This window comes from Dunckerocampus dactyliophorus, chromosome 12 (genome assembly GCF_027744805.1).
Source record: "Dunckerocampus dactyliophorus isolate RoL2022-P2 chromosome 12, RoL_Ddac_1.1, whole genome shotgun sequence".
Classification (NCBI taxonomy): domain Eukaryota; kingdom Metazoa; phylum Chordata; class Actinopteri; order Syngnathiformes; family Syngnathidae; genus Dunckerocampus; species Dunckerocampus dactyliophorus.
Window position 1 is genome coordinate 6966126 of NC_072830.1, and position 17358 is coordinate 6983483.

Sequence of the window (17358 nt, forward strand, 5' to 3'; positions counted from 1 at the left end):
AAACTCTGTTTAAGCCATGTAAAAAAAAAACTCAGTTAACTTGATTCATGATGTGCACTTTCTTTTTTACTTAAAAGTATAATCTTTTAAGTAAAAAACATTATCATGCTAATTTCCTGTGGTGGTCTGTCAGCTTGTTAAAGGTAATATAGACTTTAAGTCTCTTTAATTCAGCAGGGAAGACATTTACAGTTTTATCAGTCAGTGCAGCACTTTATTGACAATACACAGACAGAAAAAGTCAGTTTACACGTCGTTTTGGATCCCACGGAGGCAGTTGAGCTGAGGATAAACACGGGCAGACATCCCCTGGAATCAGTCAGTCAAGTGCTGGTCCTTCACAATGAGTCCTTTGTGGAGGCATCAAGTATCCCATGATGCTCTGAGCAGGCAGCAGCGTCAGGGCAGCATGACGTAGTTCTCAGCGATTTCCAGCAAGTACAAGTTGGACAGCCCCGACTGGTCCTCGGTCAGGTGCGTCTCCATGACGACCATCCTGCAGAGAGAAGGTTAGAGAGGTTATTGGGAGTATTGACACAGCAATGACTGAAGCTTGTTTTTTTTTAAAGTGTCTACAGTATATGACATCGACCTGTCTGACTGCACCAGCCTGTAGATCTTTTTGCGGTCGGTGGTCTCCTCCAACATCCGGGCCACACCTCTTCTTGTCCTCACCCAGCCGTGACGCCACACTGCTAACAACGTGTCCTCAAAGTACACTGGAGAGAGTAGAGGTCATGTTATTCCATCAGGCAAACATGGATGCAGACTTTGACCTTTGCTGACTGTGCTGGAGGGCTGACGGATGGATGAATGTTTGCTGGGTTTTTTTAAAGTTTAATTTTATTTCTACTGTGTGCCGCGGGCTAATAAAAGGAGCCACGGGCCGCACTTTGGGCACCACTGCCGTAAACTAAACAACGCCTTTTGCGCTGTTTTTGTAGATGCTAACATATCCTCCAGAATGACTCACCTACAGACTCTATATCATGAGGGAAGGTGGTCTCATTTTGCCAGTTGCTCTTTAGCGCCCCCCGCAGGTCGACTATGTGCACTGACCCTGCCATGGAGGACAATTGTGTAAGCATTCAAAACAAACATTGCAGTGCATATAATTTGCATATACTTACTTTCCAAGAGGACCAGCAGTGAGCTGCTGTCCAGCTGGTTGACTTGTACAACATTTGGGCAGTGTTTCTCTGCTGTGAGAACACACACACACATGCACACGCACGTACTGTAGAATCATCAGTGACAAACAAACACGCAAACAAAGCTTGTAATCTCCAAGAGGCTCTTGTGTCTGCTCTCACCTACGTCAGCATGCGTAAACCAGGAAGTGTTGGAGTTGAGGTTAATGTACTCTAAAGTGGCAGGCAGGCCGGGGCTGGACCCCCAAGTGACCCCTATGCACACCAGCGGGTACTCCTGCTGAGGGTCGAGCACCATCTCAAACACCCGCAGAGGGTTGGCGAGTGGGAAGTCGAAATGCTGCAAGTTGACAGTTTACTAGGCTGAGACTGTTTGTTTGATCACCCCCCCACCCCCCCACCCCACCCGTCCGCCAATATTCCAGCCAAGCACACCTTGATGAGCATGAACTTGCTCATGGGCTCGTACCACTGCAGCAGCATCACGCTGGACTCCAAAGCACAGCACAGGAAATTCTCAGCTGCAAAGAGGAAGACAAAAAACTAAAAGATAACAGACGATTCTTTCCCATAATTCTGTTCTTTTGTCTTCAATGTTTACGTGTCTCTTAGGTTGGCAGGGGAGACGTTCCAGAGCACGGTACCAGCTTGGCTCTGCTCAGTTTCTGCTTCAAGATAGTACAATCATGGACAAAAGTTTGGAGAATGACAAAAATCTGAATTTTCACAAAGTCTGCTGCCTCACTTGTTATGATGACAGTTTGCATAAACTCCAGAGTCATATAGACGACATTGCTGCTAGTTGGATGGCACCTAAACCAACCATTTATCACATCATTAAGAACGTCAAGGAGGGAGGTTCAATTGTTGTGACGAAGGCTTCAGGGTGCCCAAGAGAGTCCAGCAAGCATCTGGTCTGTCTCTGAAAGTTGATTTAGCTTCGGGATCGGGGCACCACCAGTGCAGTGCTTGCTCACGAATGGTAGCAAGCAGGTGTGAGTGCATTTGCTCGCACAGTGAGGCGAAGACTTTGGGAAGATGTGTCTGGTGTCAACAAGGGCGCACAGAAGCCACTTATCTTCAGGAAATACGTCAGGGACAAACTGGTATACTGCAAAAGATGCAGTTATTGGACTCCTGGAGATTGGGGTAAAATCACTTTCTTTCTGATTGTTTGGGGCATCCAGAAAAGACAAAAAGGTGAGCGCTACCAACAGTCCATGCCAACAGTAAAGCCTCCTGAAATCATTCATGTGTGGGGTTGCTCCTCAGCCAAGGGAGTGGGCTCACTCACAATTTTGCCTAAGAACAACAGCCATGAATAAAGAATGGTACCAAAACAACTTCCGAAAGCAAACTTAAAACAACATCTCAAAACAGTTTACTGACAAACAATGCCTTTTCCAAAGGCAACATTGATAAGTAAGTGGCGTGGGGAACAGCAGAGTCACAACAACATAGTAAGTACTTGTGTCATTCTCAAAACTTTTGGCCACGACTGTATTTCTGGAAGACACAGAATGGAGGAGAAAATGCACCTCCAGTGTTTACTACTCAGTAAGGAGACACATTTATATACATTTCAGTAAGGTATGTGTACTTTGCAGGGGAAAAAGCACACACGGCAGCAGTGGGATTCAAACCTACACCTCCGAAGAGACTGGAGCCTTAATCCAGCACCTTAGACCGCTTAGCCACACTACCCCGTAGATGGGTCAGGCTAAAAGAAAGCAGGTCGCTGCGGCCAGGCGGAGCTTGTGGAGTACGACATGACAATATATGCGTTTGTTGTCGTCATTTCTTGCTGTGCATCCTCAAGTGTTTTTGGTGTCGTCTCGATGCACTACAAATGGTACATAGCAGTCCCTGCTTTTAACCAATGAAAAAAGAGCCAAGTCGGTATCGTGTGGAGGAAAAGGTGCATCACGTAAGACAGACTTCAGCCCTCGTGAGACGGTCCACCTTTTAGTGCGACACCTCCAGAAAGACGAAAAATCACTTGTGTGTAGTATTTGGTCGTACCGACTGAGCAGGTCCTGCAGCCCTTTGTGTCAGGTATTTTACACGTCACGACACACTTCCTGAAGACAGAAAACACATTTAACATCGGAGGTAGAGACGGGGATGCGCGGCATCCGGCGTCACCTCGGCAACAGCCGATGCGTGGGCAGCACCACCATCCTCTGGTCCCTCCGAGCCTGCTCATACAGCTCCTTTAGCGAGTGCGAGTGAAGCTGAGAGGATTTGCCTGGAGGACAAGCAAACATGTCACCGAGGCCCAATTCTCAGCATCTCCGGGGACACTTGAAGATGAAGACGTACCTGACACGGACATGAGTACGTTGTGGCCACTGTAGACCCAGGTGCACTTCCCAGGATACAACTTGTGGAGGAAAAGAGAGCAATCAATCACCAGCGGAGGACCACATGGTGCACAAGACACCATCATGACAGTGGTCCTACCAGCTCCATTGTGGCCTCTGAGCTGTTGAGGTTGAGGGTGTAGATACCCTCTTCTGCTCCCAGGATGAGATGCTGGTCTGGAGGCAGCAGAGACGCACAAAAACATGAAAGCAGAAGCTTGAAAAGAATTTAAATCATTACCTTTGGTGTCCGGGTGTTCCCACGTGGTGGAGCACTTTATTTTGAGAGGACATCCGTGGAAGATCTTCTTAAAATAGATCTGCACACGGAGAAGTGAGGACATTGGACTGGACCAGCTGAATGTAATGGAATGGCGGCATTTTTCCACCTTAGTTGAATTTATATGGTAAAGTCACTGGCTAGCCAGAGTGCCTGGATATCTCAGTCGGTAGTAATTAATCTTAATTAATCTGAGGGTCCAGGTTTCAAGTCCCTGTTCAGGCAATCTTTATTTACGTGCGTGGACCAAAGAAATAACAGCTGAATGCTAGCATAAGCATACTAACAGGCCCATACTATAATAATACTGTGGAGCCCCCAAAGTCAAACACAATCCTTTCATTTCCAATTGGACACACTTTTTGGAGACTTTGGAGGTTCCACCGAAGCAAACAAACTCACTAGAGGCTTCACTAGAGGACTCACACGCTCAGCAGCAGCAGGCTCCTGAGAACACACACACACACACACACACACACACACACACACACATCAGACTTACTTAGGATTTCTTCTTTCTTGTGTAAAATGAATGAGTCCAAAAGACAGACACACTCTGTTGTACCTTGGTGGGGGGCTTCTGGGGTCTGCGTCTGCCTTTAGGAGGCAACTCAGGGGGGAGAAGCTCCAGCAACTGCTTGTTCAACAGCATGGACACGGGTTCTGCATTACACACACACGCGCACATTTTCTTGACATTATCCACGTTCAGCTGAAATGAAAAGAGTCGATGTGGCTTGGTGGCTGACGTCAGAAATTTTTCATTGGGGTGGCCAAGGTGAGACCATTACTCACATAGGGGTGGCAATATGGTGATACCTGAACTGTTCAGATGGCCAGTGAGGTGGCCGGAGAGTGACCACCGGTGGCCGTGGCCACCACGTAGCTGCGCCACTGATTGACATCATACTTGAATACTCGCTAGCATCACTAAATTCAACACGCAGGTCACTAAAGTTTGTCACTACAGTCACAGCGGCTCACCTGTGTGCCGCATCACTCGTGGGTGGAGAGCGGGCCGCACGTGTGTCCCACTGGAGGTTCTGATGAGAGGGGAGGGAACGCACAGCGAAGGCGCTTTGCAGCCCCGCTCGTCTTCCACCCACACGATTTCCTCTGAGCTCGACCGCACCTTGGGCTGCACAAACAACAAACACACTCGCTGGATGATTCATTAGGTACCATTAGATCACTCCTGCCTTTATAAAAATAATAATGAACACTTTGACTTTATCACCATACAAATAACATTGACTTTGGACACCCCTGCATTTGTGTGTGAGACCTCTGTCCTCCTCCTTGTGGCTTCAACAGGAATTACAATCCATGGAGGTTGACTCAATGCAACTATTATTGCTTGGTGAAGATATTTCACATTTAATCCAAAAGGCTTCTTCAGTTCTAAAGGTTTTACATGTGGAGTCTCCCTATTTATGTCTCTGGTGTGTGTCCTCTTGTTGTTGCCAGGTGTGGCTCTTGAACAACCGTCGTGCATTATAATAGGTTGTTTGCCTGCCTGGTGGCAAAACTTCTCGTTAATGGCCACTCTTCCCGTGAAATGGGACAGTCTTTAGGGGACACATGTTAGGACATTCTTATAAGTAGGTGATGGTTGATGGCACAAACCAAACTTCGCCTGTCTGGTGGCAAAACAGCTCATTAATGCCCAAGTCTTTTGGGGAGAGATGCTTTTAGCAAACTAATTGCTGACTCTGGGTCCGAAGAAACTGCTGTCCTATGTTGTGCCACGTGTTTGTATAAGGGTTGTGTGGTCTCTCCAATTTAGCGGTCATAGCAATACTCACTTGCGCCATCGCCTGTTGTCTGCTTACATCTCTTTCCCAAATGTTGTCTCATTTGTCACCAGTTACAAGCTTTTTGCAACCAGGCAGCCGAAGTTTGGTGTGCGCGCTGACCTAATATCTGCTTACAACAAAGTCCTAACATCTCTCCTCCAAAGATGGTCTCATTCCACGGTAAAAGTGGCCATAACAAGCTGTTTTGCCACCAGACAGGCAAAGTTTGGTTTGTGCCATCAACCATCACCTACTTATAAGAATGTCCTAACATCTGTCCCCTCAAGACTGTCCCATTCCACAAGAAGGGTGACCAGTTACAAGCTTTTTGCAACCAGGCAGCCGAAGTTTGGCGTGCGCTCTCACCTAATCTCTGCTTACAACAAACATCTCTCCTCCAAACATTGTCTTATTCCACAGGAAGTGTGGGCATTAAGAAGTTGTTTTGCCACCAGACAGGCGAAGTTTGGTTTGGGACATTACTTCATGTCTGCTTCTAACAATGTCCTAACATCTCTCCCTCCAAAGATGGTATCATTCTACGGGAAGAGTGGCCATAAATGAGCTGTTTTGCCACCAGTCCGGTGAAGTTTTGCGCCGCCAGCTGAGTAGCGCAGCCTACATTTTAAAACGCATGCAGAGGTAGATAAGGCTGCCCATGATACTTTAAATGCAGCTACTACTGTCTTGTGGTGTTAATAAAAAACTACATGAAGTGGATTCATTAATTGGAGCATTTATTTACAGTATATAAAAAAGTTATTCACTGGAACTTTTTTGTCCTTTTAACCATCATATGTCAGCATGATTCCTTGTATGTAAACTATAATTTGTCACTGTAATAAACACAAACCCTGCTGTTGTTTGCTCACCTTTGGGGGAAGTGGGGGCGGAGTTTGGACGGCTGGCATCGTCACTCTGTGGGAAAGAATGGTTTGTCATTTCAAAAGTCAACGTACAGGAATAGAAGCATTTGTGTAGTTGTACCGCGTGTCCGCCATGGTCGGCCTGCGTTGAAGCAAGAAAAAAGGCATATGATACATTTTACATGACATTAAAATGGCCGTGTCGACGCAGTTCCTTACACATCCACATCGTCATAGTCGTCGTCTGAGTCGGTGTCCTCGTCCCTGAGGCACAAATAAACACTCTTAAATGCACATCATACAATGTGATGGTGTGTGTGCGTGTATGTGTGTGTGTGTGTGTGTATAAGGGAATACCTCACTGGATGTGTGCTGATGCTATGCGAACCACCTGACGACGTCAGCTGCACAGAACACAATACAGAGAACGACATTGTATAAACATGTACTCTGATTTCGGTGTGATATATGAAGGTTCTTACTGTTGTATCTGCTGTTTGTTTCCTCACAGGCCTCTGAGAGTAGATCTGCTCCACTGTTCACAATGTTCATGGTAACAGGTAAATGTTTTGCTTATCTTATACTTCACTATACGTATGACAACAATAGCATGTAAAAACATTTTCATCTTTGTAAGCCTGGGTAGCTTAGTTGGAGCATCAGATTTTTAATCAGTCCCTGTTCGGGTGTTGAAATTTATACGTGATTTTGTGTCTGCTTTCTTACACGTTGTGTGAGAGTGTTTCCCCTCTGCTCGACTGTGTTTGTTGATCGACTGGATCCTCTTTAGTGATCCAGACACAGGCACCTTCAATCCACAAACAAACACAATCCCAAATGGAGTCAGTTCGTGCTGGAAGGAACAAGACACCCTACAGGAATAAATCTACAGCCTGTCAAGTCGTAATGAAGTGTCAAAGTTCGACCTCTGTGTCGTCGTCCTCTGTCGCCGGGAAGAACTTGACTTTTTCCGGGTGTCGACACTTCTCCAGGAGGTCCTGAGTCAGTTCCCGGGTCAGGCACTGCTGTGCCAGAAATATGTGCTGTGGAGTAGCAAGGCAAGAGTTAGCGGTGATTTACCAAATGCGGGAGAGTAAAAATACAAATTCTTACTCATAATGTTGTTCATTAGTTCAGTACTGTTCAATAGGATTAGCTACTAGCTGACTTCTGTATGTTAATACAATCAAACCTTGGTTTTCATATGCCCTTTGCAAAATTTCGCCTCGGTTTTTGTACACTTTGTCGGGTTTCGTCCAATATTGCGTGTGATAAACTACTCCATTTACCCTGTACTGTATCGTTCCGCAAAATCAAATGCCCAACAAAGCACCCTATGCATTGCTGACTCACTGTTGTCACATTTTTATTGAGTGTGACTACGGATGACAGTGCTTCTCACCTTTTCTCAAAGGGAGAGCCCAGCCACCCTACGGAAATAACTAATTTTGGCTGCTTGTACCCGCAATCTTGCCTTCTCCAAGTCCACAAAACACATATGGATTGGTTGGGCAAACTCCCATGGACCCTCAAGGACCCTGCCCAGAGTGGAGAGTTGGTCCACAGTTCCAATTTGACATTCAACTATCCGACGGATCCTTCTCTCCAGAGCCCCTGAATAGACCTGGGGAGTGTGATCTCACGATAGTTGGAACACACCCCCAGTCCCCCTCCTTAAAAAGGAGGACCACCCCCCCAGTCTGCCAGTCCAGAGGCACTGCTCCCGATGTCCACACGATGCTGCAGAGTCGTGTCAACCACAACACCTCCACAGCATCCAGGGCCTTAAGGAACTCCAGGCTGATCCCATCCACCTCCGGGGGCCCTTCCACCAAGAAGCTTTCTGTAAATCATATTTTTGGGGTGTCTGGAACGATGATTTTTGTACGTTTTGGTTTCCGTGTAAACTTTTGAGGGAAATTAAAACCGAGGTACCACTGTATTAATTGTTGACTGTAAATCTAAGAGTCAGTGCTAGAACATGGTGATGTGTGACCATTACTGACTGAGAGTAACTTGGAGGCACTGGGTCTCTTTTTTGGGTTCTTCACCAACATTGCCTTGACAAAGTTATAGAACGTGGGCGACCTGCAGACAGGAGAGAAGGACTTAAAGTCACAGAGAAAATAACATTGCAGAGCTAAAATAACAAAGTACGATCGAAGGAAAATATCGCGAACCTTGAGGGACTCCACGGCCAATAAATGTATCGTATTTACCATTTTGACTTGTCCTTCAGCTTAGGAGGTTGGTAGCCACTCTTGGACATGAGAAACAGGACTCTTCAGAAGACAAAAGAAAACGCACTCATGTCTAGATGACCTGTGAACTCACAGGCATGACAACTTTTTGAGGTTTTTTTTGTTGTACCGCAGCGGGTGGACGTCAAACATGGGCGGCTGCAGTTCTGCGAGCTCGATTGCCGTGATGCCCACCGACCAGATGTCGCACAGCTCATTGTAGCCACCTTTTATTTCCACTGCTGCCACCTCTGGCGCCATCCTGAGGCAAGGAGGGGAACAGCAGGTACAAAGACGACAAATTTAAGCCCAGACAATGCAACTAGTAGGAGGCTCCAGTAGGAACAACATTTCCTGACTAGTAGTTTGGAGGGGAACTCACCAATAAGGCGTCCCAATGAAGGACATGCGACAGGCGAGAGTGGCTGTGATTTGGGCGGAGATGCCAAAGTCGGCTGCACGAGAGGGGAGACAAACTATGATCATACACTGTATAGCGAGAGTTTTGTCCAGTGATTTGTCTTAAGTTCCTTTTGGCATCGCTTACCTAACTTCACCTCGCCCTGGTCGTTGAGGAGGATGTTGGCACCCTGGAAGAGAAACACAAACAGCTAAAAGTCTGAGCTTGAAAAACACCTCCAGCAGAGAATCCATCTGAGAATCATCAGTGAGAGAGAATTTTATATGGGAAGATTTTTAAAAAAAGGATAAAATAAGCTAAGAATAGAACCTTGAGGGGCTCCACATCGTCTGCATTTAGGGGCTTAAAAGGCAAGTAATTTGGAACCTGGGCCTTCAATGGGGACTTAAGCAACCTAATCCACCTTTTAATACCACCACTATCATGTCATAAGCATACAAAACAGCAATAATATACAAAAATGCAATATAACAATGCACGGCCTTGAAGAATTGGGAGGAATACCATCCATTCATCCATCTTCTATGCCGCTTATCCTCGGGATGAATACCATCATTACTAAAGCAAGAAAACCCAGTTAACGCTTTATGTTCCAATATAGCGTACACCTCGTAAACGTTTACACTACAACATCATCTGGAGCTGCTCAGAATTAATATTTATCTAATAACATGACAAAAACATCAAAACTCACCAGTATATGCTCCTGAGAGGCTTTAAGGCAGTACTGCTTGTAAGCACCGGTCTGGAAGTGGCCAACAAACCCTTTCCTGGTCTGAGACAAGCTAGCTTACGTTTTTTTTCAGGAAAGTCGGGAAAGTTGGGAAGTAATTTTTGGTGTGCATTACTGCCACCTTTTGCCTGTCGAACTTCGCAGTGTTTTGCTCCGCTCAAACAACCAGAGGACGGAGAAAATCCTGACGTTACTGTACGCCTGCTAGCTGGCCTTGTGAGGTGAATCGTAAACCTGATTGGTTAATGAAACAGCCCCACTGCTGATAGTTTAAATGACATCGGGCAAGCACCCCTAACTCTGAAGGCCCTGGGCAGATAGACTGGAGCAGTGCACACTACAAAAAGAAGATAATAGACAGTTGGGAATAAACTGACACTAGAAAATACTAGAATTTACAATGTAAACGTAAGTCAGTGCTTGTGAAAGTGTTTAGTCCAGCAGAAGAGGCCTTGCTGGCCCCAACTGCCCGCCACTGATTTTTGCAGTAGTTGCAGTACCTTGATGTCTCGGTGGATTTTCCTCTGTGCATGGAGGTAGTCCAGACCCTGGTCGCACACACAACATACGTTTTTGTGGCACATTTGGAGGCTTAGTGTAGTGTTTACAAACGTGTGTGATGCGAGTGCGAGCACCTGCAACATCTCTCTGCAGATGTATGCGATCTGTGGCTCTGACAGAGGGCCGGTCACTGCGGAAGACAAGTTAGCATCTGACTGACATTTGCATCCACGGTGAATGCACAGTGTGGATATGCAAATGTCAAATAACAGAACAATGTTTTGCATGAAGTCGAGTTGGGGCACATGTATGGAACCTCACACCTTTACAGTATAAACTTGATATTCACACGTACCACTATAGACATCCTGCAGGGAGCCTCCCCCACAGAACTCCATGCAGATCCACAGCTTATTAGCACTATATGAAGAAAGCCCGAGTGTTGGTTAACGAATGAATCAGCAGATGGATGAACGTGGGGAGACGCACTCTCACCTTATGTAGCTGCCATGATACGCCACAATGTTGGCATGCTTGCAGCTCTTAACTATGACTATTTCCTGCTCGATGGTGGAAAAGTAATCTTCTGTGGACACACAGAGATGTTTGTCACTCACAACGTGTTACAAATACACTTATTATTATTACTATAATAACGTCTCCTACTCACCTGGTTCCATCGTGATAATCTTAATGGCTGCCAGCTCTCCAGTCTGCTTGTTTCGCGCCTGCACACACAAAAACACACACTACAAGTACTACATAGTTCAATCTATGTAGAAAATTAGACATTTAAGACATGAATAAGACTTGTACTCGTGTGTGTTGCTATAAATGTGTTCTGGTGCAAGGGGAGGTGAGTGGGGGGCCTGACAGGAAGTGACATTTGGGGTTTAGTGTTGAGTTTTGGCTTGCCGCATCAGTAGCCCATGTTAGGGATTATTGTGCCTGCTGTGAAATCATTCAAACCTGCAATCCGGCGACCAAGTCTGGTGCTTGTGTGTCTCACCCAACATTAGAGTACCAAGTGAGCAGTGTAGAATACTACATATCATCACATGATATGTAATGCCTTACATTTGTTTTTTACTTAATTTAGCCATTTTTATGCTGGGAAACGCATTAAAAATTGGTAACATTTTATTAAAACTGCATAGTTTTGGACTAATAACAGCCCATATTGAACCACCAAGCAGCATGACTTATTAATTCATATATTTTTGAAAAACCGTGATAGTGTGAAGCTGGGAAATTCAAAGCACCAAATGGAGAGGGATTACCGTCTATGGACTTGACATTTTCTGCATGGATCTCATAATGAAAAATAGATGGTAAAAAACCCTGCATCACCCTATAAACTCTGCCTAGCAACAAGGGCATGCAGTGTATGTAGGATGTGTTCAATAGTTAAAGTATGACCTCAGCTGTGGAGTTCTGTCGTGTCGTCTGTGCCATTCATAACATTGCTGAAGCAGTGTAAAAATCCACACTAAGAGAGATTTTCCTGATAAATGACTTGCGCAACCGTACAAAACCCCACTGATAAGATGTTTGGTTTCTGCTCTTCTGCATCTTAACGCTGTCATTTCACATCCATTCATCATTTCACTTCCTCGTGATACGCAGCCCCCATCTTCTCAAAGCAAAGCTGAGCTGCTGGTTGACCTGGCCTCGGCTCAGCTTGATACCGCGAGTGACGCTTGTAATGGTGAAACAGGACATGACCTGGAGCTTGAACGTGCTCAATGATGCCGCCATTAGACACGCTAGATAGTGTGTACTTGTGTCAGTGTTGCATGGACGACTGCATGTACACTTTGCGTGCATATTACTTTTCAGTCACGTCTTTCTGGTGTATTTGACCAGAAATTGGAATTGTTATTGCTACCACTTCCATTGAAGAGTCTTGGGCTTGGTTCGCGTCAAACAACAGTTGTATTTTCCGCTAGAGAACTGCATAGTGCTTTGTCTCAGGTGCAGTGGAATGCTCGTCGTTGTTTAACAAGAATACTTTCAGTTCTTGCTAAACCACTTCCTCCTGCGGGGCTGCACATCGCACCAAAGAAGCTGGGACGACAAATCAATCAATCTTCTTTGTATGCGTTTTTATAATTTAATTTAATTTAATTTAATTTAATTTAATTTAATTTAATTTAATTTAATGTATAAATATATAATACATATAAATGATAATAAAATACATTTCTCCGTGAATATACTGTACATATATTTGTAGTTAATAACTATTATAATTAAGAATTATAATTAACTAATATAATTAATTATATAAAATGTAATTAGATATTTGAATTATTATATGGCAGCATTATTCCTTCATTTGCTATCCATGTTAATGTTTGATTGTTGCCTCCTATGTTAGTGGAAGTGCTCCATATTCAAATTCTTTCCCCTTTAAAGTTTCTCGAAATGTTCAACCACCAGCTGACCTTGTAAACGTCCCCGTAGGTTCCCCATCCGACCCTCAACAGGATCTCAAAGTCATCCTGAGGGTTCCTGGTGGAGAAATCCCCAGTGGCTCCATGTTGGACATCCATGCTGAAGAATGGTCACTCACACACACTCACACAAAACACACACACACTTGTGGTAGCAGATGAAGAGGCAAGCTAAGCTGCTGACGCACACTCACACACACATATGCACACATGCGCCTTCCTGTTTGTCACATCAGTCACTCCCTCCACAACTCCCCCTCCTTATCTGCTCATTTGCAGAATTAATGCAAATTTGCTTCACAATCTGTGTGTGTAAGGCTTTCCTGTCCACCGGCGCACATTACGAGTAAAAATGACACTCATGCTTCCCTATTCTTCTTTTGAATCAGGCCCAAAATAAGCTTTTCCACTCAGCAGCAGCTGAATATCCACCTACAGGGATTTTTTTTTTGCATGTAAAAAAAAGTGTGCGTCACATTTTATAATCTTAATTTTGCTAGTATGGTCACATCCCATCTGTTTTGTTAGCTGCTTGCTTGTAGCACATAGTGTGTGTACCCGATGTTTCCTGCAGTGAAGTGACCTGGGATGTGAGCTGACTCAACAGGATGGCAGATTGCCTCCTGAGATAGTCTCATCAAATGCATCTACTGCAGCTTCAAAAAGATTCAAATCTATCACATCACCAAATTAAAAGGCGCAAAGAAAGCATGCACTTTGTGCCGAGTGTAGATCTACAACTGAACCAACGACATTTATCCTCACTCTGCCCTCTTCGGGCCAAAAGGTCACCAGCCTACACTTTCATTTTCAACCAGTGGACTATCAACTCCTACGTGTGACACAATGTGTGACCCAGTGATGGCAGCAGCAACACAAGGTTTCTTAGTCATGAAATGTACACTTCAAGAAAGTCACAGCAATGTCCCATTCGTCATATTGTGCCATTGATGCTTTATAATGTGGTGTTTTGTGAGTGGTAGAAAAACGCCCCCAAAAAACTGGCATGAATCAATTCCTTGCTTAGTTATTGAATTTAAACGCTCAAGCCTGTAAATTATTTAGCAACAGGAATGAGACGCTGATTAAATGCATAAATAACCCAATAACCCACTGGTGCACACTAGTATGCTGCCATTCAAACTAACGCTTGTTGTGGTTTACTATCCTCTAGTGGTCAATGTCTAGAACTACAGTACATTTAGCAACACTTCCGCCTAAAAGCTTTCTTTTGAAGAAGTTGTCAAATATTTAAATACATTTGGCTCGCTTTGTTTTACTGATAACGATTTTATTTCTCCAGACAACTAGAGCTCGGACCACGAGGGCTTTGGTTTCAACCCCCGGTCTGTTGGTGTATCTCTTTCCGGTCCGTCCTTCTTTCACTTCCGGCCATCTCTCCCTCACCGGTGCCTTTCTCTGCTTGCTTCACGTGTGGATTCAAATAGTATTTTCCAACTAATATTTTGCCAACATTGTTCGGACCAAATGTCGTCGTCTTTTGAGCAGATGAAGGCGAACGTGGGCAAACTCCTACGAGGAATCGATCGGTACGAATGTTTACTAAACTAGCCGACATGCTAAGTGGACGTTAGCGGGATGCTAACGTTAACGCGAGCTAAGTTTAATCAGTGGCTTGGAACGCCCAACACTGCCTGCTGTGACTTTGAATTCAGTGTCAGTAATGTTATAGCAACACGTTATAACATTTTTATGTATAAATTATGTCAAAGCTCTGAAAGCTGAGCTGATCGCATCACATATGTTGAAGATGGATGTTTGTGAGAGGTTCCTGACTTTTTAACAAGAAATGTAAAAATGTTCAGGTTGTCTCTCCGTTGTACTTGTTGTACTGCCTGTTCTGTTCTGTAATTGAAACACATTTACTCATAAAAAGCCAATATAAGATACATTCAAAGTATTGTTTAAAATCAAATGTGTTTATTTACTTTGTCACACCGAACCTCAGGTACAACCCAGAAAACCTTGCCACATTGGAGCGCTACGTGGAAACACAAGCCAGAGAAAATGCATACGACCTGGAGGCCAACTTGGCCGTGCTGAAGCTGTGAGTTGTAAACGCTAACATGTCACATCGGTGCTGTGTTTGACCTGTGTTGACAAAAGTCGGTGACGTCACGCGTGTCTCCGGCAGCTACCAGTTCAACCCTGCCTACTTCCAGACCAACGTGACCTCTCAGATCCTGCTGAAGGCGCTCACCAACCTGCCACACACCGACTTCACCCTCTGCAAGTGCATGATTGACCAGACACACGTATCCTCTCTGTGCTGCAACTTGGCATAACATTATTGACAGGTTGTTGTCATAGTGTGCATGCATGTGTGCGTGTGAGAATGTGTGTGTGAGTAGATGGGTGTTTTTTCTGGATGGGGGCGGGGGTTTCCTTGACTACTGTGTCACAGCAAGAGGAGCACCCCATCAGGCAGATCCTCTACCTGGGCAACCTGCTGGAGACCTGCCACTTCCAGAGCTTCTGGGTACGATACACAGATGCATAGAATTTTTTTTCCCAATTGGAAATAATGTACAGTAAATCTGTCGTTTAATTGCTTCCAGACCCGATCGTATTAACTGAAATTCTGCAAAGTAGGATTCCTTTTTTTTATAACTGGAATATTTTTGTAGTTAGAGCATATAAACCTGTCTACAACCTTCTAAATACATTTTTTTTTAGCATTGTTAGACCACTGGAGACATGAAATAATACCCCTATAATCATCTTTACACTCATATTACCCAATATAGTATACATAATTACAGAAAATAAGACATAAATAAGACTCGTACTCGTGTGTTGCTGTAAATATGTTCTGGTGTTGGACAGGAAGTGACGTTGGGGCTTCAGAGATTTAGTTTGCCGTAGGTTATGTGTGCCATGTTAGGAATTAATGTGCCTGTTTTGAGATAATTCAAACCTGCTGTTTCGGCATTCAAGTCTGGTGCCTGTGTGTCTCATGGAACATGACAGTAACATTACTGACACCTAGTGACCAGTGTATAATACTACATCACGTCTTTAACGCATCTTCTGAATGCCTTATATTTGTTTTTTAGTTCATTTAGCCATTTTTATGCATGAACATGCTTCATTTAGTCAAAAATATGTAAACGTTGCTGAAATATGCATTTTTAAAAGTAATAATAGGCAGTATTCAACTACGAAACAGTATGATTTATTAATTAAAATACTGTATTTTTGAAAAAGCATAATATAGACCTCTCACCGTACACTATACTTGAGTACCATCTAGTGGTTCAAATGTGAATTACACCTGTCATGACAATTAATAAAAAAAATTCTCAAAAAATGTTGCACATATTGATTATCTACGATAATTTGTAGCTCAGTTATTGACCAGCAAAATTTGTTATTGAGACAGGCCTACCATGGTAGCGTGAAGCCAAGAAATTGGAAGTGCAAAGTGGCCAGGGATGACTGTAAATGTAAATATAATATAATATATACTAATAGTATATAATCATCTGTATATAATAATCTGTTCCAGGGTCAAAACTGTGGCCATTATAAAAGCTTTTTTAAGTGTACAGGCTGTGTTTTCAAGTGCGTTTTAACATTAACTCATACAAGTGTAAAAAGAAGTTAACCACTGTTACTCGTGTTATTATAGTTAATAGTAGTTATAACGTACAACAAGTCTGTCTGTAGTCTTCTCTTAACACCTTATCCATCTTTTGAAATTTAAAAAAGACAAAAAGCAAAACACAAACTTTTGATTCTTGCTGAACTGAACAATGTCAGGGATGTTGGACTGATTTTTTTATTTATTTTTTGCTCCTTCAAACTGACCAAACTTGTGTCTCTTCCTCACAGACGAGTCTTGAGAAGAACAGGGAGCTCATCGACGGAATTATGGGTTTCGAAGACTCGGTCCGCAAGTGTAAGTGAATGAGAAAATCCTTAGGCGGCCACAGTGACACCTCTTGGTGAAGTTGCTCCTCTGCACTGACAATTTCAACCAAGCAATAACCTCTCTGTCTTCTTTCTGCTTGTGTGTAGTCATCTGTCACGTGGTGGGCATCACCTACCAGACCATAGAGCGCCGCCTGCTGGCCGAGATGCTGGGAGACCCGTTAGGTGAGTGAAGACGGCACACGTCACATTTCTTTAACAACGTTGTTGAAGCGCATCCTTTTTGTGGCGGTGCAGACACGCAGGTGAAGGTGTGGATGAACAAGTACAGCTGGACGGAGAGTGAGGACGGACAGATCTTCGTCTTCAACCAGGAGGAGAGCGTCAAGCCCAAGAACATCGTGGAGAAGATTGACTTTGAGAGTGAGTCACAAATTAATTCATGTTTCTTCATGTTAGCGCCTTTTTGTTGGGTAAACTTTGTGTTTTTCTTTCAGGCGTGTCCAGCATCATGGCAACATCACAGTGACACACACACACACACACAAATGAAACCACCTTTTCACAATAAAAGTAAATTATCATTTCCAGTCAGAGTTTCACCTCCTCAACTTTTGTCACTTTTAACTCTCCTGTAATCAAAATAGTAATAATCTT

The 17358-nt window shown here is 44.1% G+C and overlaps 2 protein-coding genes across 9 annotated transcripts; one reads left to right on the top strand and one right to left on the bottom strand.

Moving 5' to 3' along the window:
- Window positions 1–192: 192 nt before the first annotated feature.
- Window positions 193–12967, bottom strand: LOC129191012 (mitogen-activated protein kinase kinase kinase kinase 5-like). 8 transcript variants are annotated; one of them, XM_054793932.1, is made up of 32 exons: window positions 12799–12966; window positions 11022–11079; window positions 10847–10937; window positions 10707–10771; window positions 10486–10541; window positions 10351–10398; window positions 9244–9286; window positions 9079–9151; window positions 8827–8958; window positions 8676–8738; window positions 8463–8544; window positions 7383–7499; window positions 7183–7264; window positions 6939–6991; window positions 6814–6860; window positions 6676–6720; window positions 6578–6598; window positions 6463–6508; window positions 4779–4932; window positions 4360–4457; window positions 4197–4241; window positions 3756–3834; window positions 3615–3691; window positions 3474–3534; window positions 3297–3399; window positions 3114–3232; window positions 1587–1672; window positions 1314–1491; window positions 1131–1199; window positions 974–1060; window positions 593–719; window positions 193–496 (listed from the first exon to the last, which is right to left on the bottom strand). In XM_054793932.1, exons 1-32 carry the CDS (start codon window positions 12904–12906, stop codon window positions 400–402), a joined length of 2610 nt encoding a protein of 869 aa, XP_054649907.1. In that variant the 5' UTR covers window positions 12907–12966; the 3' UTR covers window positions 193–399. The 8 variants fall into 8 exon arrangements, with proteins under 8 accessions (XP_054649907.1, XP_054649911.1, XP_054649906.1 ...); XM_054793936.1 differs by having other exon boundaries at window positions 3174–3232; window positions 12799–12965; XM_054793931.1 differs by having other exon boundaries at window positions 1131–1202; window positions 12799–12964.
- Window positions 12968–14180: 1213 nt separating this feature from the next.
- eif3k (eukaryotic translation initiation factor 3, subunit K) lies at window positions 14181–17291 on the top strand. The gene is made up of 8 exons (XM_054794993.1): window positions 14181–14357; window positions 14777–14875; window positions 14963–15083; window positions 15233–15307; window positions 16663–16729; window positions 16849–16926; window positions 16999–17124; window positions 17199–17291. Exons 1-8 carry the CDS (start codon window positions 14296–14298, stop codon window positions 17228–17230), a joined length of 660 nt encoding a protein of 219 aa, XP_054650968.1. The 5' UTR covers window positions 14181–14295; the 3' UTR covers window positions 17231–17291.
- The last annotated feature ends 67 nt before the right edge of the window (window positions 17292–17358 follow it).